Genomic DNA, 23,729 nt, shown 5'->3' with positions numbered 1-23,729 from the left:
CAACCTACAATATCTCCAAGGGTTATGACTAATTTATGAGAATGTTCCTTAGTTTGCAAATAGAAATTTTTCTAAGTCTCCTATTTGTTTACTTCTGATTTTTTTTTTTTGTATGATTTAAGGAACTCTACATTTTGGAATTTCTATTTGTAGCCAGGTTCTTGATGAATTTTGTAAATATTTCTTTGACATAACTAGAGAAGGTGCAGTAACTACTTTAGGGTGTAATTTTCTATAATTATACTTACTAGTTAAATTATTCAAATCCTATATATATATATTTTGCATTCTTTTTCTACTTCATTTTCAGATTTTCTAAGAGGCATATTTAGATCTCACACTAAGGTTGTGGTTTTATACATTTCTCCTTGTATTTCTAGTGGCTTTATTAAAATTTCTTGTTTGTTGCTTTCATTTTCACAATGTAGCTGATATGTAGTTTACTACATAAATATTTTTGACAGTTATGTCTTCTTTTGTGCATAGCGCACATCCCCTCTTCCTTCTCATTTTAGTTATTCCTTTGAGCCCTTGGTTCTCCAAATCGTTTCATTTCTTTATTTGGATGTTTTCCCTCTTTCTCTCTCATGGGCTGTGGATTCCAGGAGAGCTGTGATCTTGTCTGCCTTAGTCACCACATGGTCCTCAGAGCCCAGTGTGGGCCTCGTGTACAGTAGGCTCCTCGTAGGACTATCAGTAAATTTGCCCATTGCACTTAGATCCAGTCTAGAAATGAGACCCACACACTATATGTTGAACCAATCAGGAGTTCAAACTGGTGGCAACAACAAAAAGTGTAAGGGGCTAACCCAGTCCCCTTGTTCATTGAATTTATTAAGAGGGCAGGAAGAAAAGGGAGTGACTAAGTAACCCCCCTTACACACACTGAACCAATCAGAAGCTGGGTCTGAGCACTTGAGACACTCTAACCTGAGCCCCTAATCTTAATGAAGTGGTGGCCCACGCCCCATGACACAGATCACTTGGACAGCCTCAGGAACTGAGAAGCCAAGGGAAGTCCTAGGGCCATTAACTAGGTTTGAGATGGGATAATCAGAAAAGAGCGGTGAGTTTAAGTGTATGTGGGTGGAGTGGGATGAGGAGAGTTTAGAAGAGGAAAGTGAAGCAGTTGGAGGGAGACATGGAAGGGTGTAATGGGGGTACAGAGAGGAATTATGAGAGGATAGAAAAAGGTTGAATTTTGTCATAGGGCCAGTAAGGCTATTATCAGGAACATGGAGGTATAGTGGCTTCTGGCTTGGGGCAGTGTCCGTTTTCAGTGCCTTTCTAGGCAGAGGGGTTGGTTCAGCTGATCTTCATTTCCTGGGAATTTAGATGTTCCCTGTCCGGGACCCATTTCCTGTCTGCAGATTCTGCCCACCCAGCGTCTCCTCCTCACACCAAGGTCAATGGCTACTATGACTGAGTCCAGGAACCTAGAGTTCAAGGCCACACCAATGCAGCCAGTCATCCTGATGTCCTTGAATCCCCCAGAAAAGGATTATTTGTTTCTCTCCATCATTTCCTTCTTCTTCTTCATTCTGCTGGCAATCCTGGCCCTCTTCTTCTCCCTCAAGGTGGGTACGATCTGGCTACCACCAACTCCCATTGCTCCCAGATATGCCTCCTCCTTCACTCCCTAGCCCCCTATTGCTCCCCAGGGACCTCTTTGTGTTCCTCCTGGGAATTTGCTCCCTCCTTCAACATCTAGATGCCCTTGTTCCTTCCCAGGATCCCCTTCACTGCTCCCCTTCCTTTTTCCACTGGGGGACTGAACCCTGCCCTTACCTCCCTCACATCACCATTCCTGGTCTTGCACTCCCCACTTCCCCCTGGGATGTCCCTCTCCATTTCCCTCCTCCCTTGGAAACACTCCCACCAGCTTGCTTTCATCCCCGCAGACTCGGCAAGCCAACTTTCATGGGAATCAGAGGAAAGCACAGATCAATTCCAGACTGGCCCTGGGCTTCATCATCTCAAGCATCCTGGTAGGCTCCATTATGATCATTTGCTCCATTGTGGTTGGAGTCCTGAAACGTAAAGTATGAGATCATATTGAAAGCTCACTTCCCTCAAAGAGTCATGAACTGCACCTTCTGGAGCCTTTGAATTCGGACATCAATAATCTACCCGTACTGGAGGAAGTCTCCCCTCCATTAGCATTTGTTAAGAGCAATAAAGTTTATGAGGAGGCTTCTGCTTTCTGCTCATATGCACATGTGTTCACGTGCTTTTGTGCATCTAATTCGCTGAGTACCACGGGGCTTATCCATATATTCAGTGAACATTTATTGGGCAATCACTATTGTGTGCCAGGCACTGTTTCAGACCTTAGTGATTCAGTGCTGATTCAGATAAATGAGGTATTTGCCTCTATAAAACTTACAGTATATTAAGAGGACACAGAAAAAAGTAAAATGTAAAGCAACAAGGTAGTTGTAGGTCAGCACTGTCTAATAGAACTTTCAGCAATGATAGAAATGTTCTGTAAGAGGGGCGCCTGGGTGGCTTAGTTGGTTGGGCGACTGCCTTCGGCTCAGGTCATGATCCTGGAGTCCCTGGATCGAGTCCCGCGTCGGGCTCCCTGCTCAGCGGGGAGTCTGACTCTCCCCCTCTCATGCTCTCTCTATCACTATCTCTCTCAATAAATAAATAAGAATCTTAAAAAAAAAAAAGCACTTTGGGGCGCCTGGGTGGCTCAGTCGGTTAAGCCTCTGCCTTCGGCTCAGGTCATGATCCCGGGGTCCTGGGATCGAGTCCCACATCGGGCTCCTGGCTCAGCAGGAAGCCTGCTTCTCCCTCTCCCACTCCCCCTGCTTGTGTTCCTGCTCTCGCTGTCTCTGTCTCTGTCAAATAAATAAATAAAATCTTAAAAAAAAAAAAAAAAGAAAAGAAATGTTCTGTAAGCCATTCTATCCAATATGGTATTTACTAGCCGCATGTGACTAATTTAGATTAAATTTGCCACAAGAGGTGAGTGGCAACTGTCCTGGACAGCACAGTTCTAGTGGTGGTCAACATTATGGAAAAAAAAAACCAGGATGAAATTGGGGGAGCCGGAAGAGGGACTTATTATGACAGAGTGGCTCAGGAAAGCCCTATGGGGGACCCAATATCTGAGCTGTGACCTGAAGTGAAGAGAGCCACAGAAACATCTGGAAGAGAGTTCTAAGCAGAGCAGTAAGTGCAAAAACTCAGGCAGGAAGGAGCCTGGCTTGTCCCAGGAAAAGAAAGATTAGTGGGACTGGAGTGAGCAATGAGACTACTACAAAGTAAGGTCAGAGGATGGGCAGGAGGCAATTCACAGCATGGAAGGTCACAGGAAGAAGGTTGGATTTTTTTTTTTAAAGATTTTATTTATTTATTTGAGACAGAGAGAATGAAAGAGAGAGAGCACATGAGAGGGGGGAGGGTCAGAGGGAGAAGCAGGCTCCCTGCCGAGCAGGGAGCCCAATGCAGGACTCGATCCAGGAACTCCAGGATCATGACCTGAGCCGAAAGCAGTCGCTTAACCAACTGAGCCACCCAGGCGCCCAGAAGGTTGGATTTTTAAATATGAAGTGAAGTCCTTAGAGGTATTAAACAGGGAGAACACAAATTTGCTTTTAAAAGACTGAGTTTGATGTCTAAATTGAATGTAAAAGGTCTCTAAGTGGGTTCTGGTACTAATTCCAATTATGTATGGAAGCAATTCTTGGACATCAGCTGGGTGTCCTACAATTCAACTCACTTCTGACACTATCTGCCCAGAGATAGAATCAGACTCCATAGGTTAAGGGCTCAGTCCTGCAAGGGTGCCCCCTCTCCCAGAGGTCAGATGCAAGCCTAGGTTTTTACTTGTACTTCTGACCCACTCTGGCTGAAAATCAGAGCCTCCTACAACGTCTTTGGGTTTGATTGCTTGGTGGCTCACAGAACTCAGAGAAACAATTTACCTACTAATAAAAAAGCCATATTGCTGGTTTATTATAAAGGGATAAAACTCAGGGACACCCGGGTGGAAGAGCTGTATAGGACAAGGTATAGTGAAAGACTGTGGATCTTCCATACCCTCTCTGAGCGTGCCACATTTCCTGAATCTCTATGTGTTCATCAACCCGGAAGCTCTCTGATCTTGCCCTTCTGGGTTTTTATGGAGGCTATATGACAGTCATGATTTGACATTGGCTTTTGGTGATTGGTTCAACCTCCAGCCCCTCTCCCCTCCCTGGAGTTTGGGGGGAGGTACTGAAGTTCGAACTCTCTACACACAGAGTTGTTTCCCTCCAACCAGCCCCCATCCTTAGGTCACCTAAGGGCTTTCCAAAAGTCACCTTATGAACATAACAAAAGCCACCTTGATTGCTTTTATCATAGGAAACTCCAGGGGTTTTAGGAGCTCAGCACCAGGAATGGATGGAAGACCAAGATTTTTCTTATTATAAATCACAATATAATATCACAGTCTCCTTCCATAATAGCTAGGGGGGGAAAGGAGAAACAAAAAATTCGTATCTTTTAAAGACAGCAAACAGCTGTGGATGCAAAGAAGTCTAAAGGAACTGCATTCCAGAACTAAGGAACTCTTCTTGCTTAAGTTGTGTGAAAATTAATAAAGGAAACTTCATTTTATTTATTTATTTATTTATTTTTAAGATTTTTATTTATTTGACAGAGAGAAAGACAGCCAGAGAGGGAACACGAGCAGGGGGAGTGGGCAGAGGGAAAAGCAGGCTTCCTGCGGAGCAGGGAGCCTGATGCAGGGCTCGATCCCAGGACACTGGGATCATGACCTGAGCCAAAGGCAGATGCTTATGACTGAGCCACCCAGGCGCCCCAAGAAACTTCATTTAAAATGGAGTCAGGGGCGCCTGGGTGGCTCAGTCAGTGAAACATCTGTGCCTTCGGCTCAGGTTATGATCCCAGGGTCCTGGGATCAAGTCCGGCATCGGGCTCCCTGCTCAGTGGGGAGCCTGCTTCTCCCTCTACCTGCCTCTCCCCATGCTTGTGCTCTCTCTGACAAATAAATAAAATCTTAAATAAAAAAATAAACACAACTGATTTTAAATAATTTAATAAATAAGTAAAATGGAGTTAGGAGGCCAGAAGGGGTAGCTCTCATGCCCTACTTCTTGTTATCAATTGTCCTTGTCAATTGCAGACCCCACAGGAAAAGTGGTACCTTGGAAATCAATACTACCTTAGCTACTACTTGACTATCAGGGCAGGAAGAAGAAAAGTTTCTTCCTCCCCTGGCAACAGCCCTGCCAATGAGAGACTCACAACTTAGCCAATGAAAAGGCACTGTACTTAGAACTCCGAAGGACCGTTTGTTTTTAACAGCCCCCCACCCCAATTTTCCTCTTTTCTCTGTAAAAGAGCTTTCCTCTCCTCTGTTCTCCAGACTTGCATATGGTTTTGTCATAGCTTGCTTGTCCTGAATTACAGTTCTCTGTTATTCCTGAATTAACCCATTTTTGCTGGTAAAATAACTGACGGGTTGGCAAGAATGACTGGTTAAAAGTCACATTCCTGGGAGAGGCTGAAACTGCAATCAGGTTAGGTATTAAGTCCTGATTTGCTGATGCGGGGCTTAGAACAAGTGACTCCATTTAGGGTTTATGGTTTCTTTCTTAACAAGACAAAGGTACCGATTCAATACAGTGGAGACAGGATAGTCTTGTCCATTAATGCTAAGGAAACTGTATTATCAATATAGGAAGAAATTAACCTTGAACTCTTCCTTATTTCATATCTTATTATTTTTTTTTCATAATCTCAACCTAGAACTGTATTGTCCAGGATGGTGGCCACAAGATTAATTCAGGATGGATCCTAGACCTAAATAAGAAAACTAAAGCTATCAAGTGTCTATGAGAAAACATAAAAGAGTATATTCATAACCTTTGGATAGGTAGACAAAAATTTCTTAAACAGGACACAAAAAACCTAAGCATAATATTTAAAAATGATCATTGGATTTTACAAATTTTAAAACTTCTTCTTATGAAAAGACCACGAGGAAAGTGAAAAGGCAAATCACAAATTGAAAAACAAAATGATATAAGATAAAAACAGGCCATCCATTTTTTTCTCCAATGGGAAAGATGTGAATGTGAATTTCAGAAAATATAATTTCCACACGGCCATAGCATGTGCAAGGTGCTTAACATCCTTAGTCATTAGGGAAATGCAAATTAAAACTACAGTGGGATACAATTATATACCCAAAGAATGGCTAAAAGTAAAAAGACTGATGTTATCAAATGTGGGCAGGAATGTAGGAATCCTGGTCACCTGGATGGCTCAGTTGGTTAAGTGTCTGCCTTCCGATAGGGTCATGATCCCAGGGTCCTGGGATCCAGTCCTGCATCGGGCTCCCTGCTCAGTGGGGAGCCTGCTTCTCCCTCTCCCTCTGCCACTCCCCCTGCTTATACTCTCTCTCCGTGTCAGATAAATAAATAAAGAAAAGAAAAGAAAACCAAGGGGCTTAGCCTAGGATCTTGCCCTGGGTGGAAGCCACTGGTTCAGCACCTTCATTTTGTTCTCTTTTTTGTGATTGGCTGACATACTTCCACCATCCAGATTATGCTGCCCCCCCCCCCCAGTCTTCTTTACCTACTAGCTGACAGTGGATAAAGACCTTCTTACTTTCTTGATTGGGTTGGCCCAGCCTCACTTCTTGATTCTGCCTTTGTTATTGGCTGGCAGTTGGAAGAAACTTTGACCAAAGAAGTCCCATTCCACCCCCCCAACCCCCCATCTATGAATTTTGGCTCCTGGATTGGCCGACTGGATCAAGAGGCCTATACCCCCTTGTTAACCTTAAAAATAAAACATTATTTTACCAGTGCAAATGGGTTATTCAGGAATAACAGAGAATTATGATTTGGGACATGCAAACTATGACAAAACCATAGGCAAGTCTGGCAAACAAAGGAGAGGACCGTTATTTTATGGAGAAGGAGGAGGAAGTTGGGAGGGGTTGTGTGTTTATTTTGAGAGAGAACCTGTGCCCCTGTGGTGGGGGTGAGGGGCAGAAGGAGAGGGAGAGAGAACATCTTAAGCAGGCTCCTCGCCCAAGGCGGAGCCCAATGCGGGGCTTGATCTCACAATCTTGAGATCATCATCTGAGCAGAAACCAAGAGTCCCACCCTTCAGGGACTGAGCCATCCAGGCGCCCCTGGAGGGGTTGTTTTGAACCGGAGTCCATTGGAAAAAAAGCATGAGTCCAGGGTGATGGTGGTTTCTCATTGGCTGAGTTGCGTGTGTGTGTGTGTGTGATTTCTTGTGGGAGATGCAACGTACATTCTTTTCCCCTTGGCGCCGGTAGTTGATGATTCTTTCCTGTTGAGGCGTCTTTCGTTGGGGTCTATAATTGGCGCGTCTTCCTGTCATTAACCTGGAGCGGTTCAGTGGGAGAGCTCACCCTTCTGGCCTACTTTTCACACCCTCGTCCTTGGCTTTTGAGCCCCGTTCTGAGCTTTTGCATGCGTCTCCATCCAAGGATATCTTTTCTAACTCCACTTTTCTCAAGCTTCTCTGCCAAGGTGGGGAGTGGGGGAGTTGGCCTGCCCTAGCCATAATATGCGGCCCTGGAGGTCTCAGGGTTTGTATCTGTGAGAGTTTTGCCTTCAACTCGCCCATGGGTGCCCTCATTCAGCAGCAAGTGAACCAGCTGCTGTGTGCTGGGCCCTGAGCTGGGCACTGGGGGCACTCAGGAATGCAAAACACTGCTGAACCCATCCTCCTTCTCGAAGCTCCCTTTTCCTTTACCTCCTGCCCTCCCTCCCCCCACCCCTTCCCGGTTCTTCCTATACCTTTCAGACTGTGCTTTTAGCTTCTTTAACAGCAGTGGCTCCCCTCCTTGCTCTTCTCCCCACCCTTGCCAGAGGCTGTCTCACCTCCCCTAGCTCACTCTACTCTTTCTGCACTGGCAAGGCCCTCAACACAGTTCCCAATTCCAACTTCTTCCAGAAGTTCCAAGTCCCAGTTGTCCCATAGCTTCCTGGCCCCCCAATTCCTACACAGGCTATAGCCCTTCCGCAAACCTACCTCTTCTCCTGGGTCCCAACCCCGGGGAGCCCTCTACCCCAGGCCAGACACCTCCTGCCCCAGCCCATGTCCCCATAGGAGATCTCCTGAGCCTCCCTTCCCCAGCCTCCTCCCTGGGCTTCTAATCTCAGCTTCCCCCTTGAGTGTCCTCCACATGACAGTGGGGGCATCTTCCAGACTCAGTCCTGGCCATGCCTGTCTTCTGATCAAACCTCAAATGCCTTCAGCTGCTCCTAGACTAAAATCCTAACTCCTCCCCCTTGTCCACAAGGTCCCACATGAACTGACCCCCGCCTTCACGTTGTACCCTAACCCTCCCCTCACTAACCTTATCCAGATTCTCCACCACCGCTCCTTGCTGACTCTCACTATCACCCTGTTCCCAGCTCAGGGCCTTTGTTCTCCCTGTTCCTTCTCCCAGATTATTCCTGGCTGTCTCCTCATCCTTGAAGTGTTACTTCCTCAGAGCCCCCTCTCCAATACCGTAGTCTATCAGCTTCCTCCCCTCTGCCTCTCTCCTCAGGTACCCTGTTATTTTCCTTCATGTTCTTCTCATTTGCCAGTAAAGATTCATTTGTTATTGATTACTTCGGGACGCTGGAGTGTAAACAGGACCATGACTGTTTTGTTCCCTGCAAATCTCAGGGCTTAACAGAAAGCTTGGCACATAGCAGATGCTCAATCAACATTCCGTAAATTATGGAACAGAGTATAGTCTTGATGGGAGGCCTCTTTGTGAAATGGTGTCTGGTGTGATTCTGTGTATTCACACAGGAGGAGTTTCTAGCCAGGCTGCTTGGGTTCAAATCCTGGCTCTGCCCCTTACTAGCTGTGTGAGTTTAGGCAAGTCGTAGAATCTCTCTGGGCCTCAGTTTCTTCACCGTAAAGTTGGGATAAATACAGTACCTTCCTCATAAGGTTGTTGTGAGCATGACATGAGCTCACACAAGTGACGCACCTAGGCCAGGGCTAAGGGCAGTGAGGTCTCAATGAGCATCACTCTTATCATGGGCTTCCTGTCATTGTGTCTTTTTGAGCCTGTCCCTCTACTTTAGGTTGGGCTAGTGTGTCTTTGGGGGACCAAGAGCATCATCCCAAGGCAGGACCACGTGTCCATGTCAGTATTTGTGGCTAGGATTGCTGCTGCATGCTGTGGAGTGTCTCAGGGACCCTGAGATTTATTTTATTTCTTTTAACAAAAGCTTATTGAGTGTCTATTATTTGCTGTTTGACATCAGTCAAAAAAAAAAAAAAAAAAGGCAAAAATCCCTGCCCTCATGGAGCTCACCTTCTGTCAGAGGGATTCGGAAAACACACAACCCAACAGGTAAGAGCAATGACCCAGTACAGGAGAAAACAATGGGGACAGAGGTGCAGGGGGACCCCAGGTCACAGTTTTAATTCGGCCAGTCAAGGAGCTCACGCTGGGAAGGCAACATTTGTGTAAAGACCTTGGAGGGAGAGAGGGAGCCATGCAGGTGTTGGGAGGAGAGCATTCCAAGAGGAGGGAAAGGGCACAGGCACAGTAGGGGACAGGAGGCTGTTTGCTGAGGCTGAGGCACCGCAGGGAGCCAGTGTGGCTGCAGCAGGAGGAGGGGAGGTCTGGGAGGCCCCACACCCGGGTTGGGTTTGGGCACCAGCGTGCAGACTTTGCTTTCAAGAGTCAGGTGGAGCTAAGGGAGGGTTCAGCCAGGAAAGCCCAGACCCCAGGGGTTCATAGGCTCCCTCTGGCTCTGGGTGGGGGGCAGACTGCAGGGGGGCAGGGACAGGAGCAGGGAGACTGGGGAGGGACTGGGGAGGAGGCTACTGTGATGTCCAGGCAGGAAGGGATGGAGGTGGGAGCCAAGAAGGGAGAGATGCTTGGGTTCTGGATGTGATTTTAAGATCCCAGATGAGGACAGTCAGGCAAATTTCTTGAGGGTGGTTGACATTTCCATATCTGGACAAACCTGGAAGAGGAGGAGAACACAGGAGACCAGGCTGGGGCCAGACCTTGTCCCTGACTCCTTGACCCACTGCCTGCTCCTGTACCAGCTTGAAAAGGAGGGAGAAGCAAGGTTCCTGCCTGCCCTGCCCCTCTCTTCAATCTTCCCGGGGCCTGGAGATGGCGGGGACAGGTGACCTGCCCAGGAGGCGAAGGGCATTGCTGAATCCACTATCTTATCGGAGAATCCAAACACAAACCAAAAGTCACGGTCACAATGAGTTCTTGCACTCAGCAAACACTTCCTGGGCTGGGTGATACAGGGCACACGGTGGCAACTGAGACATCCTGGATCCCGTCCTCAGGCGTCCAGGGGGGCGATGAGACGTCATCACATGGTGACCACCCAGAGTGGCCAGGCTCGTGATGGAGGAACTATGGGTCAGAGGGGTCAGGGCAGGGATAGGGAAGCCTAGGGGCCTCTGGGAGCCGAGGGGAGGTACCTGACACAGCTGGTACATGGTCCAAGGAGGTTCCCTGGAGAAAGGGACATCTGTGCGAGAGCACGAAAGATGAGGAGTAGCTGAGTGCAGGGAGGGCACAGGGTGAGTATTTATTTCAGGCAGAGGAAGCTTCATGGGCCAAGATATTGAAATGATAGTTTTGATAAACAGAAGGGCTGTGTGGGCTTCATCCCAAAGCATGGTGGGGGAAGGCACGGGGGAAGGAGGCACAGCCAGGGATCTGATCCTATCAGGCCTTGTAGGGCGCTGAGTCCCTAAAACTGTGTGGTCATGATTCTAGGAGACTCTTGTTCAGATTCCCCTTAAAACCCGCTCAGTATTCGCCAGCCATTTAAAAGTCTGTCCTCTGCCCTCTCTTTCTCAGGAAAAAGAAAAATTCAATTCTGACCATTAGGGTTTTTTTTTTCTTCTTTTTAAGGTTTTATTTATTCATTTGAGAGAGAGAAAGAGAGAGCACGAGCAGGGTGGGGCGGGGGGGGAGGGGCAGAGGGAGAGGGAGAAGCAGGCTCCCCTCGGGTTTGATCCCAGACCTTGAGATCGTGACCTGAGCAGAAGGCAGACGCTTAACCGACTGAGCCAGCCAGGCGCCCCTGTGACAGTGTTTTGAATGGAAAATGAAGAGATCACGGAATAGCCCTCGGGTCACTCCTTAAGCCTCTGGGTATCCTCCAAACGTCCACCCGTTCCAGACCACCTGAGACTCAAAAATGGGGCCTGTCCTGCCTGGGAAGCTCTGAGGAGGGCGCACGACCTGAATCTGATCATGAGCTGTCAGCCGAGCCAAACTGAGGGGAATTCTGCAACACAATGGACTGATACTTTCCCAAAATTTCAAGGTCATGAAAGAGGAAAGAGTAAAGAAACGTCACAGATTGGAGGAGACCAAGGAGACATGACGGCTAAGTGCAAAGTGTGATCCCAGACCAAGAAAAGGACATGAGACGGAAAGTGGGAAGTTCAAATACATTCTCCAGATTAGTTCCTAATGTCCTATCAATGTGAATGTCCTGGATTTGACCATTGGACCGCGGTTATGTGAGAGAGTGTCCTTATTCACGGGAGACCCGTGCCGACATATTCATGGAGAAACAAGCCTCCCGTCTCCAACTCAAGTGGGTCAGCCTGAGCTTTAAAAAAAAGAATCTATTCTCTCTCTCATCTCTCTAGAAACCACAAATTGGGAAAATCATTCAATTTAGCTGAAGGTCAGGCAGGCCTTTGTTTTACTACCCCTATAACTTGTGGGTCTGAAATATTTAAAATAAACCATTGAAAATTAACATAATAAAACTAAGAAATGAAAAAAAGAGGTGAGGGACCACAGATGGGGCAGAGAATAGAGAGGGACAGTCCCTGGTTTTGACAGAGGTCTGCACATATGGAAGGTCGGCCACCTGCTGCCAGTGACGGTGTCTCGGTCTCCCCCCTGTGACTTAGGTTGTGGAGTTCCCGAATCTGTGCAGACACAACCCCATATTTGCCCCAGGCTCTGGATGCTTGCAGGGGTAGAGGGCTAGTGGGCAGGGTGGAAGAGCTACAGAGAGCCAGAGACACCCGAGGAGCTCCCAATGACAGACTTCCCGAGGGCCTGCCCCATGTTCCAGGTTTGTTAGTGAATATTCCGCATTGGACAGTGTCTACTGACCATCTACAGTGTGTCTAGGGCACTGGTCCGGGTGCTGTGCATACAGCAGCCAACACAACCAAGTCTCAGTCTTCCTTCTAGTGTGACAAGGTTGACACCAAACAAATGAAAATAAAATACAGTGTCAGATTGGGACAAGGGTTGTAGGGGATGGGGCCTGATGGGGGTACGATAGTAGAAGTGAGGACTCTCTGAAGAGATAACATTTGAACTGAGACCTCACAGCGAGAAAGAGCCATGCGGATATCTAAAGAAGAGAGCACCAGGCAGAAGGAACTGCAAGTGCAAAGGCCCTGGGGCAGGAATGACCTTGACCTGTAGGAAGTACAGCAAGAAGGCCAGTGTCAGTGGAACTGTAGTAGAGACTGAGCCAGGAGAGGTGAGCCAGGGCTAGGTCTTGCAGGGATGATTTTGGAATTTATTCTGAGGGAGAAGAGATGCCCCTGGATGGTTGTAAGCAGGGGAGTGACGGGACACATGGTGTTTCACAAGTGCGGCTCAGAGAGATGAGCGGACTCCTTGTAAGGGCAGACTCATTGTCGGTGTGACTTCACCCCACCTGCCTCCTCTCTGGGCTGGGATGACCAGCTGGGTGGCTGTGGGGAGGAGCTTGGGCTGCTCAGCAGCTTAGCCTTTCCCAGGTGACCTTCCCCAGGAGAGAAGGACGTCGCCCCGGCAATTATCTTATCAGACACGTCCACCTTGTGCGGCCCACTCCGGAGATATCAAGAACCCGCCATTCCAGCAGTCCAGCCCCTCACTGCTACCCACAGAGGTCCCTGCCTGGGGGACCTCAAACCTGGCACCAATACCAAGATCGGGCCAGGAGCCTTGGACCCATCTTTTCCTCTACTTTGCACCTTCCTTTCCCCATCCGGGCAGGTTGGGGTGGAGACAGGAACCACAGAGCTGTGATGGCTACAGTGGAGGCGTGGGGCACCTCTAGGACCCTCCCTGAACTCCTCCAAGCCTCGGTTTCCCCCTGTGCACAACGGGAATGATAGTGCTGCCCACATGGGGTTTTGTTGTGGGGACCCCGGAGGTCACATGTGTGCAGTGCCTGGCACATACTTGCCGCGGCTGCTGAGAGGTCTGAGTTCTTTTGTCAGTGGCCCCAGGGGAGAGCCAGGCTCTGGGGTCGGACCTGGGCTGGAATCCTCCTCCCGACACTTAGTCATCACAACTTTATTTTTTTATAAAGATTTTATTTATTTATTTGCAAGAGAGAGAGGGAGCGAGCACGAGCGGGGGTGAGGAGGAACAGAGAGAGAGGGAGAGAAGCAGACTCCCTGCTGAGCAGGGAGCCCGACGTGGGACTCGACCCCAGGATCCTGGGATCATGACCTGAGCTGAAGGCAGAGGCTCAACAGACTGGGCCACCCAGGCATCCCAATCATCGCAGCTTTAGAGCAAGTCCTTGATCTCTCTGTGCCTCGGTTTCCTCATCTGTACAACGGGGGCTAATGAGAGAACATAACTTTCTAAAGGGCTGTTGTGAGGAGCTAAGGAAACATTCACACAACGCTCCCTGGGCAGACCGGGGACACAGGAAGTCCTCCCTAAACAAAAGGGAGCCACTATTGTGAGCACCCTCCCGCTCCAGGAGTCGGACATGGGCAATGTGGCCTGGAAGAGGACACTGCAGCCCAGCTACCTGGTTCTGAGTCCCGACTCTTTCCCATTGTAGCTTGGGGACAACAGGCGAGTGACTTACCCTCCCCGCACCTCAGTTTCCCCATCACTATGGTAGGGGGAGGTAAGAATGGTCCTCGCCTCAAAGGATTGTTGGGAGGTTCCATTAGTTAATACAGGAAAGCCCCCAGCCCAGTGCTTGGCACATAATGACCACCATGTTTGCTATTCTTGTTGTTGTTGTTGTTACTATGGACCTACTCAGTGGTCCCCTGATCTCAGTGGCAGGTGGAGATGGGTCTGGGCAGGTTGGGGCAGCCCAGTAGGTAATGCCTGTGCTGCTTAGGCCTGGAGGTCACCCCAAGGAGCCCCGCAATCAGCTCTAATCGGGCCAGTCTTGCTCCACCCCTCCTTCCCTGGGTATATCAGGGCTGGTCCAGACCCTAGGCTCTGTCTCGGCAAAGGAGGGTGGCTGCACCGGGCACCATGGGGAAGGCAGTGAGTGGGGCCCCGAGTCAGGGATTGGGGGGATGGAGGCTGGAGGGGTGTGGGATCTGATGCCTCCCCCCTCCTCCCATCCCCAGGAGAATTACGAGATGTACTCAGTAGAGCTGGGTCCTGGCCCTGGTGGGGACATGGCTGCCAAGATGAGCAAGAAGAAGGCGGACAAGGGAGCAGGCAAGAAGAAGGAGAAGCTGGAGAACATGAAGAAGGAGATGGAGATCGTGAGCATGGGGCTGGGGGGCTGAGTGGGGGCAGGAGCGTGGCCGGTGAGAGCTGGACAGTGAGTGTCCTGCCCCCCCCCCCCCCCCAGAACGACCACCAGCTGTCAGTGGCGGAGCTGGAACAGAAGTACCAGACCAGTGCGACCAAGGTGAGCTGGGCGCAGAGGGAGGGGTGTGTGCAGAGAAGGGGTGGGGAGAGTGACCGAGTAGGAGAAGCAGATAAAAAGAGGCAGAGAGAGACAGAGAGACAAAGCGATAAGAGAGAAACAGAGCAGAGACCACAGGGAGAGAGAGCCAGGCAGAAAGATGAGAGAGACACAGGGGAGGCCGGGGGGGGGGGGGGGTGCGGGGAGGAAGGGGCCGGACAGGGGCGAGGACGCACACAGAAGTGAGGAGGAACAGGACAGACGGGGCAGGGTGGGGGGAGGAGACAGAGGAGCTGCCCCCGTGAGCGCCCGCCCCGGCCCCCCATCCCCAGGGCCTGTCTGCCGGCCTGGCCGCTGAGCTGTTGCTACGGGACGGACCCAACGCTCTGCGGCCGCCGCGCGGCACCCCCGAGTACGTCAAGTTCGCCCGGCAGCTGGCGGGCGGGCTGCAGTGCCTCATGTGGGTGGCTGCTGCCATCTGCCTCATTGCCTTTGGCATCCAGGCCAGTGAGGGTGACCTCACCACCGACGACAATGTGAGTGGCAGATGCTGCTGGCGGGTATGGGACACGGGGACCGGGGGTTGGGGGGCGGGTAGAGGACATGGAGCATGGGCTCAGGATGCGGGGGACACAGGATGGGGATACGGAGACGTGGAAATGCAGTCAAGACATGGGGTCATGCGGGGATGAAGGCCACTGGGATGTGGGGCAGCCCCAGTGACACAGGTCCCAGGGGACCCGGAGAATGGGTCTCAGATATGGAGGACACAGGTGGGGATACAAGGACATAGAAACGCGATCCTTAAGATGGGAGACCAGGAAACAGAGGGCATGGGACAGACCAAGGGCACAGGGGGCATGGGACTCAGACATGGGACGCAAGGGCATAGGGACGTAGGGGACACAAGACTCAGGACACAGCGCCAAGAGACAGAACACAGACAAGGAAGCAGAGACAGAGACAGAGAATATTGAAATGCAGGACAAGAGGCCAGAACAAGGGACATGGGGACTTAGGGACATGTGGCATTGGACAGGGGTTTGAAAGCCACAGGACATGTGACACAGGATGGGGACTTAGAGGTACACAGACACGGGGAGACACTGGACATAGGGACTTGGAAATTGGCATATGATCGTGGAGCCCACAGAGTATGAAGTGGAAGCTCGACAGCACACAAACATGGAAATGGGGACACGGCCTAGGGTGCCCAGAGGACGGCAAACAGACGATGGCAACACAGAATATGAAAGCTGGAGCACAGGGGGTACAGGGCGTGAGAACATGAGGAGACAAAGGCCAGTGACACGCAGAGCACAAGACTTGGAGGACACAGGAAAAGGTGCATCGTGCCATGGGGCACAAGCCGCAGGCCATGGGGACATGGGGGAGGTAGGATCCGGGACCTAGAGAATATGGGACACAGAACACTGAGAATACAGGGAAGCTGAGTATGGGACATGAAGAACACAGGAACGGGGGCCCCAGGCCCCAGGGAATAGCGCATGTGGCTTTCTAGCAGAGCAGGGAAAACCCCAGGGGTGAGCCCAAGAACACCAGGGGACAGGGAGCAGGCGGGGGGGGGGGGGCTTGTGCAGAGACCTTCCTGCCTCTTCTTATCCACCCCCTTCCCACCTCCACCCAGCTGTACCTGGCCCTGGCCCTCATCGCTGTGGTCGTGGTCACCGGCTGCTTTGGCTACTACCAGGAGTTTAAGAGCACCAACATCATCGCCAGCTTCAAGAACCTGGTGCCCCAGGTGGGTCCTGCAGACTGGTCACTTCAGTTCCGGGTCTGCACCCCCGGGGGGAGGGGCACGCAGGGAGGCTCCTGGGTCTGTGTGGGCTCTCCCACCAGGCCCAAGCTCCTCTGCACCTGTGGCCTCCGGCTCACCCCTTAGGTTCTCAACCCTCCCCCTTTGCCCCTCCCCACGTTCCCCTGCACTCAGCGACCTCCACCCCCCCTCCCCCGCCCCACAGCAAGCAACTGTGATCCGGGATGGGGACAAGTTCCAGATCAACGCGGACCAGCTTGTGGTGGGCGACCTGGTGGAGATGAAAGGTGGGGACCGAGTGCCAGCCGACATCAGGATCCTCCAGGCGCAGGGCTGCAAGGTGGACAACTCGTCGCTGACTGGAGAGTCTGAGCCGCAGACCCGCTCGCCCGAGTGTACCCACGAGAGCCCCCTGGAGACCCGCAACATCGCCTTCTTCTCCACCATGTGCCTTGAGGGTCTGTGAGGTCCCTGCCTGCCCACCCTCCCCAAGCCAACCCCGCTGCCTGCCCTGCCCCTCTTTGGCCCATACTGAGCCCCACCGCCGCACCCCCTTCGGTTCCCGTGGCGGGCACCCCCCTCCGCCCGGCCGGCCCTGAGGTGCCCTGTTGGCCCCGCTGGCAGGCACAGCCCAAGGCCTGGTGGTGAACACAGGTGACCGCACCATCATCGGGCGCATCGCGTCCCTGGCATCGGGAGTAGAAAACGAGAAGACACCCATCGCTATTGAAATCGAACATTTTGTGGACATCATCGCAGGCCTGGCCATCCTCTTCGGCGCTACATTTTTTGTGGTGGCCATGTGCATTGGCTACACCTTCCTTCGGGCCATGGTCTTCTTCATGGCCATCGTGGTAGCCTATGTGCCCGAGGGGCTGCTGGCCACTGTCACGGTGAGTGGGGGAGACGGAAGAGAGGTGCAGAGAGCTGGGAGGCTCGTCCATCTGTCTGTCTGTTCACCCAGGATTGCCTCCATCATCTCTGGCCGTCTCCACCCACTCACCTCCCCCCCACGCACCTTCCCTCAGCTATCCTCCCTACCCCCCATCCCTCCATCTACCCATCCGTTCAGCAACCACTCACCGAGGCCACTCTGGGCCACACCGTATACTGAACGCTGAGGACTCACAGGTGAACAGGCCGCATCTTTGACTGGAGGAGGCTGAGGTCCAGCGTGGGCAGCCCTCAGCAGTCAGCATCCAGAGCAAGGCCAGCCCCAGGGGAGGCTCAGAGGATGTTTGTTTTCTCGGTGTGGTTGTGTTGATGAGAACTTACAGAACCTCCGCTTGGGCAGCTTAGTGAGGGGCCTGGCTATGTTCCTCTGGGCCGATTGGGGAGGCATCCCAGGTGGCAAGCACAGGCTGAAGAAAACACTGAGGCAAGAAAAGCATGGGTTTTGCGGAGGGATGCTGTGTACGTAGTACGGTGGCTGGGGTCAAGGCTCCCTGCGCTTCTCACCCCTTCTGGCAGGTCTGCTTGTCCCTGACAGCCAAGCGGCTGGCCAGCAAGAACTGTGTCGTCAAGAACCTGGAAGCGGTGGAGACACTGGGCTCCACATCAGTGATCTGCTCTGACAAGACAGGGACCCTCACTCAGAACCGCATGACTGTGTCCCATCTCTGGTTCGACAACCACATCCACACGGCTGACACTACGGAGGACCAGTCAGGTGTGGGGGTGGGAGGAGACGGGCCTGGGGCAGGATCTGCTAGATGGTAGACTTGGAAGGGAGCTCTGAGGTTACTGAAGGCAGCCTGGGGAGGGCTTTGCATGAATGGAGAAGGGGCTCCTTCCCGATAGGGGAGAGGGTCTATGAAGCTGCAGGTCTGCGAAGCGGCTTGGTATCGGGGGTCCTAGGAAACTCAATACTGTGTCTGGAGAGAAGGCTCCGTCCAGGGGTATGAGGAGAGGTTTGGGTCCCACCCAGGTCTGGGAGGGGACCCTGTCCTGAATCTAGAGGGAGGGGCTCGGTTCTGGTATGGGAGAGAGCTGCTCCGGGCCTGGGGCCCGCGCGGAGCCCCCTCCCGGCCCCAGCCCGGACGCCTGGCCTCCAGGGCAGACGTTTGACCAGTCTTCGGAGACCTGGCGGGCGCTATGCCGCGTGCTCACCCTGTGCAACCGCGCTGCCTTCAAGTCCGGCCAGGACGCGGTGCCGGTGCCCAAGGTGAGACCCCGGGGGGACTCCGGGGGATGCCGGGAGCCTGGTGCAGACAGGTTCGCCCCTGACACCGCCCCCGCTTCCAGCGCATAGTGATCGGGGACGCGTCCGAGACGGCGCTGCTCAAGTTCTCGGAACTGACGCTGGGCAACGCCATGGGCTACCGCGAACGCTTCCCCAAAGTCTGCGAGATCCCCTTCAACTCCACCAACAAGTTCCAGGTGTGCGCCCGCCGCGCCCGGCCCCGCCCACGGCCTCCCCCCGCCCACTTCGGGCCACCCCCACACGCAGCGCTGGCCTATCGCGGGGCTTCTCTCTCGGTTTCCGCCCTCTCCATAGCCAACCCCCACCCCCACCTCCCGCCCCGCCCACAGCCGCTGCCCACCTATGGGCAGGCCACACCCACAGTCCCTTAGCGGGTGGGCTCACCGCCAGCTCTTAGGCCTTCCGTGGGGTAGCTCGCAATCCAAATTCCGCCCCAGCCCATCTCCGACCCTAATTCTGTCCATTCCCAGCGCCCAGGCTCCTTACTGCGCCCCTAACCCTCATCCCCCACCAAGGACTTGCTCAGCCCGCAAGCCCCTCACCCCCAGCCACGCAGTACCCTCCCAAAGCTCTACCCGCGGCGCCTTCGAGCCGTCAGCCCCGCCCCTCTCCCAAGCCCCGCCCCCTTGCCCGCCTCCTAGACGCCGTCCGCTTCCTCGCCCGCAGCTGTCCATCCACACACTGGAGGACCCGCGGGACCCCCGGCACGTGCTGGTGATGAAGGGCGCCCCCGAGCGCGTGCTGGAACGCTGTAGCTCCATCCTCATCAAGGGCCAGGAGCTGCCGCTGGACGAGCAATGGCGTGAGGCCTTCCAGACTGCCTACCTTAGCCTGGGAGGCCTGGGTGAACGCGTGCTTGGTGAGCCCCCCAGGGCTCGGTGAGCCCCCACAGTAGATGGCGAACCTGTGGGCGAGGAGGAGCTAGCACAGACCCCGCCCAACCTTCCCAGCCCAGCCTTCACCATGACCTTTCCCATCCCCGGCTGACAGCTAACCTGCCCAAGTGCACACACTCACCTTTGCCTTTCCCTGTCTCAGTCCTGACCCCTGTCCATCCTCAATTTCTACCTTGACCCAGCCCCTCCCCACCTGTCCTCCCTGAGACCTTCCCTAGCCTGACCTGACATCTGTTGGTTTTTCCCAGCTCTTGCCCCAACTTTGACCTGCCATCGCTTTTACTTCCACCTTTCAGTGTCCTCCTCTTGACCCTTTGACCTTCCCCAGTCCCTGCCTCAACTCAAGACTTCCCAATCCCTGTCCTGACCTCTGATCTCCCTGAACATTTTGTCCTGACTCCTAAACTTCCCTAACCCCTGCCTCAACCCTGGGAGGCACAACTGTGGTTCAATTCTGGATCTTTCGTCTGGCAAGAAATATCCCCTCTCTAGACCTCAGTTTCTCTGTCTGCAACATGAGCATGCTAATAGCCTCACAGGTTGGTTGTGAGGACAGACTCACATCATGTGAAGGATTCAGCACAGGGTCAGGCATGCACAGGTGCTTGGTGTGAGGGGCCTGGTTATTTCACTCGTCACCTGGCCTTGCTGGGCAAGGGTCTGCCCAGGACTCCTCTCTGACTTCCCTGTTTTCTGGTCAGGCTTCTGCCAACTGTACCTGAGTGAGAAGGACTACCCGCCTGGCTATGCCTTCGACGTGGAGGCCATGAACTTTCCAAGTAGTGGCCTGTGCTTTGCGGGACTTGTATCCATGATAGACCCACCCCGGGCCACCGTCCCTGATGCTGTGCTCAAGTGCCGCACGGCAGGCATCCGGGTATGCAACCAGGGAGAGGAGCAGGCAGGGGTGAGAACAGAGGACAGCAGTATTTGGGGGTGAGGAACCCTGTGACAGAGAACTCCCTGAAAGTGGTTTGAACCAAAAAAGGAATCTTATCGATTCATGAAACGGAAAAGTTCTGGGGACTGAATTGTCAGGTATAGCTGGATCTAGGAGTTGAGTGTCATTAGGAATTTGCCTTTCTCCATGGCTTGGTTCTACTTTTCTCTCTGATGGCTTTATTCTCAAGGGACTCGACTAGTCCCTTTATTTTGGTCGAGAAAAATGACCACCCCCAGAAGCTCAACCTACATCCCACCTGTTTAGCCACCCCACAGAAAAAAGAGTGCCTCTTCTGCTATTGTCCCAGATTGGGTCACATGTTCCTCTCTGAACCAGTCACATGGCTGGGGTGGGTACCTTGGTTGACCAGGTCTGGGCTTACTTGCCCATTCTTGGCCAGAGACCTCACTTCAACCCTGGTTCCTGAAGACAGATTGGGAGTTGGGGAGCCAAGGCTGGGCAAACAACACCCACGTCCTCCCCTTGGTCTCTAAGGCCTATGAGAGCTGGGCTCTAAGCTTATTCCTTAGCCCCCCACCTCTCGTTTACTGCTCTGCAGTCATGCTGGCCTCCCCGCTGCTCCGCCAACAGTTCAGGTGCGTTCGCACCTCAGGGTCTTCACATTGGCTGTTCCCGCTGCCAGGAACACCCTTCCCTCCGTTTTTTTCTCTCTCTTTTTTTTTTAAGATTTTATTTATTTATTCATGAGAGACAGAGAGAGAGAGAGAGACAGAGGCAGAGGGAGAAGCAGGCTCCCCATGGAGCAGGGAGCCCGATGCAGGACTCGATCCCAGGACCCTGGGATCATGACCTGAGCCGAAGGCAGACACTTAACCGACTGAGCCACCCAGGCGTCCCTCTTCCCTCCATTTTTTATGTGGCCAACTCTCTCGCCTCTTTCAGGCCTCTGCTCAGATGTCACCTTCTCAACAAAGCTTTCCCAGGACACACTTAAAATCGACACCTCTTTTTCCACCCAACATTTGCCATCCCCTTTACTCAGCTTAATTTTCCTCTCTCCTAACGGGCTGTATCATTTGTCCCCTTAGTTTGCGTCTCTTCTGTCTCCCGCGCTAGAGGGTTGGCTCCATGAGAACAGAGATTTTCGTCTGTTTTGTCCTTGACATTCAGTGGTTGAATAAGCAAATGGGTCTATCAGTAGATGGTCAGCAGGGAGGACGAGGAGAGTGGGCTGCACTGAAGGCATCAGGGTCTGATGGTCCCCTCCCCAACAGGTGATCATGGTGACGGGTGACCACCCCATCACGGCCAAGGCCATTGCGGCCAGTGTGGGTATCATTTCGGAAGGCAGCGAGACGGTGGAGGACATCGCCGCCCGCCTCCGTGTACCTGTGGACCAAGTCAATAGGAAGTAAGCCCCTGCTGCCCTCGCCGTGGTTCTTCCCACAGCCTGCGCAGACTGAGGCCCTGGTGACCCCCCCCCAGGGATGCCCGTGCCTGCGTCATCAATGGCATGCAGCTGAAGGACATGGACCCGTCAGAGCTGGTTGAGACCCTGCGTACCCACCCTGAGATGGTGTTTGCTCGTACCAGTCCCCAGCAGAAGCTGGTGATTGTGGAGAGCTGCCAGCGACTGGTAGGACTCTGATGAAGGAGGCGGGCCAGTGGGCTGGGCTGGCCCGGGGGTGGGCCTACCCCTGACCACCCTGCCCCCCCCCCCCGCAGGGGGCCATCGTGGCTGTGACGGGGGATGGTGTCAACGACTCCCCAGCCCTGAAGAAGGCCGACATCGGCGTGGCCATGGGCATTGCCGGCTCGGACGCTGCCAAAAACGCGGCGGACATGATCCTGTTGGATGACAACTTTGCCTCCATTGTGACAGGCGTGGAGCAGGGTCCGAGCAGGGGCGGAGACCGGGGAGGGGAGAGGGGCGGCGGCGTGGGCACAGGAAGAAGCGGGCAGCGAGGAGGCTGAGGCTCTCCCCGCCCCACCCCCCTGCAGGCCGGCTGATCTTTGATAACCTGAAAAAGTCCATCGCCTACACCCTGACCAAGAACATCCCCGAGCTGACGCCGTACCTCATCTACATCACTGTCAGCGTGCCCCTGCCCCTCGGCTGCATCACCATCCTCTTCATAGAGCTCTGCACCGACATTGTGAGTCTCCGGCCCCGCCAACAGCCGTGATGGGCGGGGCCCGCAGACGCTCTTGGACACAGGGTGCAAAGGCAGCCAGACGGGGACGCGCAGGTGGACCCTCAGGTCGGCTTAGACCTGCGGACTCAGAGAAGGACCCTCAGACACACACACACACACAATCTGGCGACGCTTGCATCGTGTCTTCTCTGGGTCAGGCAGACACTATCTCCCTTAACTCTGTACTCATGAACACTCTGTGGGAGGGGCTTTATTCATTTATCGTCCCCATTTTACCAATGAGCGAACTGAGGCCCAGACAGGTTGAGCGGCTTGTCCCAGGTCACACAGCCAGTAAGTGGCATGCTGGGATTGGAGCCCAGGCAGTCCGGGGCGCTGGGGCCTCTGCTCTTGACTGGTCTACTCTGCGGCCGTTCCACCGTGACGGACGGATGGGGTGGGGGATAGGGAGGACCTGGGGGCACAGAGACAGAAGAGCTGCAGAGAGAGTGACAGGGAGAGATGGGGGACACAGGGACACAAAAGCAGAGACAGCCACAGAGAAAGAGACCAGAGACAGGGACACAAAAACAGTAAGGGGGAGAGGGGGGTGGGGAGGGGAGGTACATGCAGATGTTCCAATGGAGATGGACGGCAGGTCAGATGTGGACACAGCTGTGGACGGACATGGCACCACGGCCTCGTTGGAGGGCCAGCTGATCCATGCTATCCGGGCAGGTGTGCCCGCATGGTCACCTGCCTCCCAACCTCAGTCCTGTCTCTGTCCACTGGGGCGGTGGGGGGAGGGAGGGGAGCCTCCTAGCATGTAGGGGACGGGCAAACCCTTAACCCTGGCTCCTTCCGCTCCCGGCCAGTTCCCGTCCGTGTCCCTGGCATATGAGAAGGCAGAGAGTGACATCATGCATCTGCGTCCACGGAACCCGAAGCGCGACCGCTTGGTCAATGAGCCCCTGGCTGCCTACTCCTACTTCCAGATAGGTGAGTGCCTGTGGGGCCGGGGAGCCCCAGGTTCCCTGCAGGGCTGCTCGCCTGCCTTGGCATCTCTCACAGGGGCTCTGGCTCGTGCTGAATCCCCGGGTTGGCATTTGATCCTGGGTCTCTGCTGTTCTCTGAGTCCGAGTCTGCTGTGATCCCCGTGTCCCTTCTCTGTCTCTCGGCATGTC

At 53.3% G+C, this 23,729-nt stretch overlaps 1 protein-coding gene across 1 annotated transcript in view; it reads left to right on the top strand.

Moving 5' to 3' along the window:
• The window catches only part of ATP4A (ATPase H+/K+ transporting subunit alpha), an 86,207-nt gene that overhangs the window by 60,243 nt on the left and 2,235 nt on the right, over positions 1 to 23,729 (top strand). The window contains exons 3-20 of the mRNA XM_064581217.1: positions 1,371 to 1,577; positions 1,902 to 1,988; positions 14,344 to 14,484; positions 14,574 to 14,633; positions 14,963 to 15,166; positions 16,279 to 16,392; positions 16,613 to 16,865; positions 17,032 to 17,300; positions 17,878 to 18,076; positions 18,462 to 18,571; positions 18,652 to 18,786; positions 19,277 to 19,469; positions 20,208 to 20,383; positions 21,685 to 21,821; positions 21,896 to 22,046; positions 22,136 to 22,304; positions 22,412 to 22,566; positions 23,421 to 23,544. Of these exons, the coding sequence (XP_064437287.1) occupies positions 1,410 to 1,577; positions 1,902 to 1,988; positions 14,344 to 14,484; positions 14,574 to 14,633; positions 14,963 to 15,166; positions 16,279 to 16,392; positions 16,613 to 16,865; positions 17,032 to 17,300; positions 17,878 to 18,076; positions 18,462 to 18,571; positions 18,652 to 18,786; positions 19,277 to 19,469; positions 20,208 to 20,383; positions 21,685 to 21,821; positions 21,896 to 22,046; positions 22,136 to 22,304; positions 22,412 to 22,566; positions 23,421 to 23,544 (2,845 nt within the window). The 5' untranslated portion in view covers positions 1,371 to 1,409. The remainder of the gene's footprint in view (positions 1 to 1,370; positions 1,578 to 1,901; positions 1,989 to 14,343; positions 14,485 to 14,573; positions 14,634 to 14,962; positions 15,167 to 16,278; positions 16,393 to 16,612; positions 16,866 to 17,031; positions 17,301 to 17,877; positions 18,077 to 18,461; positions 18,572 to 18,651; positions 18,787 to 19,276; positions 19,470 to 20,207; positions 20,384 to 21,684; positions 21,822 to 21,895; positions 22,047 to 22,135; positions 22,305 to 22,411; positions 22,567 to 23,420; positions 23,545 to 23,729) is intronic.

The sequence above is a fragment of the Mirounga angustirostris genome, unplaced genomic scaffold (assembly GCF_029215605.1).
Source record: "Mirounga angustirostris isolate CCGP_5_RB_7025 unplaced genomic scaffold, mMirAng1.0.hap1 SCAF_16, whole genome shotgun sequence".
Classification (NCBI taxonomy): domain Eukaryota; kingdom Metazoa; phylum Chordata; class Mammalia; order Carnivora; family Phocidae; genus Mirounga; species Mirounga angustirostris.
This window is presented reverse-complemented; position numbering and strand designations above follow the sequence as displayed.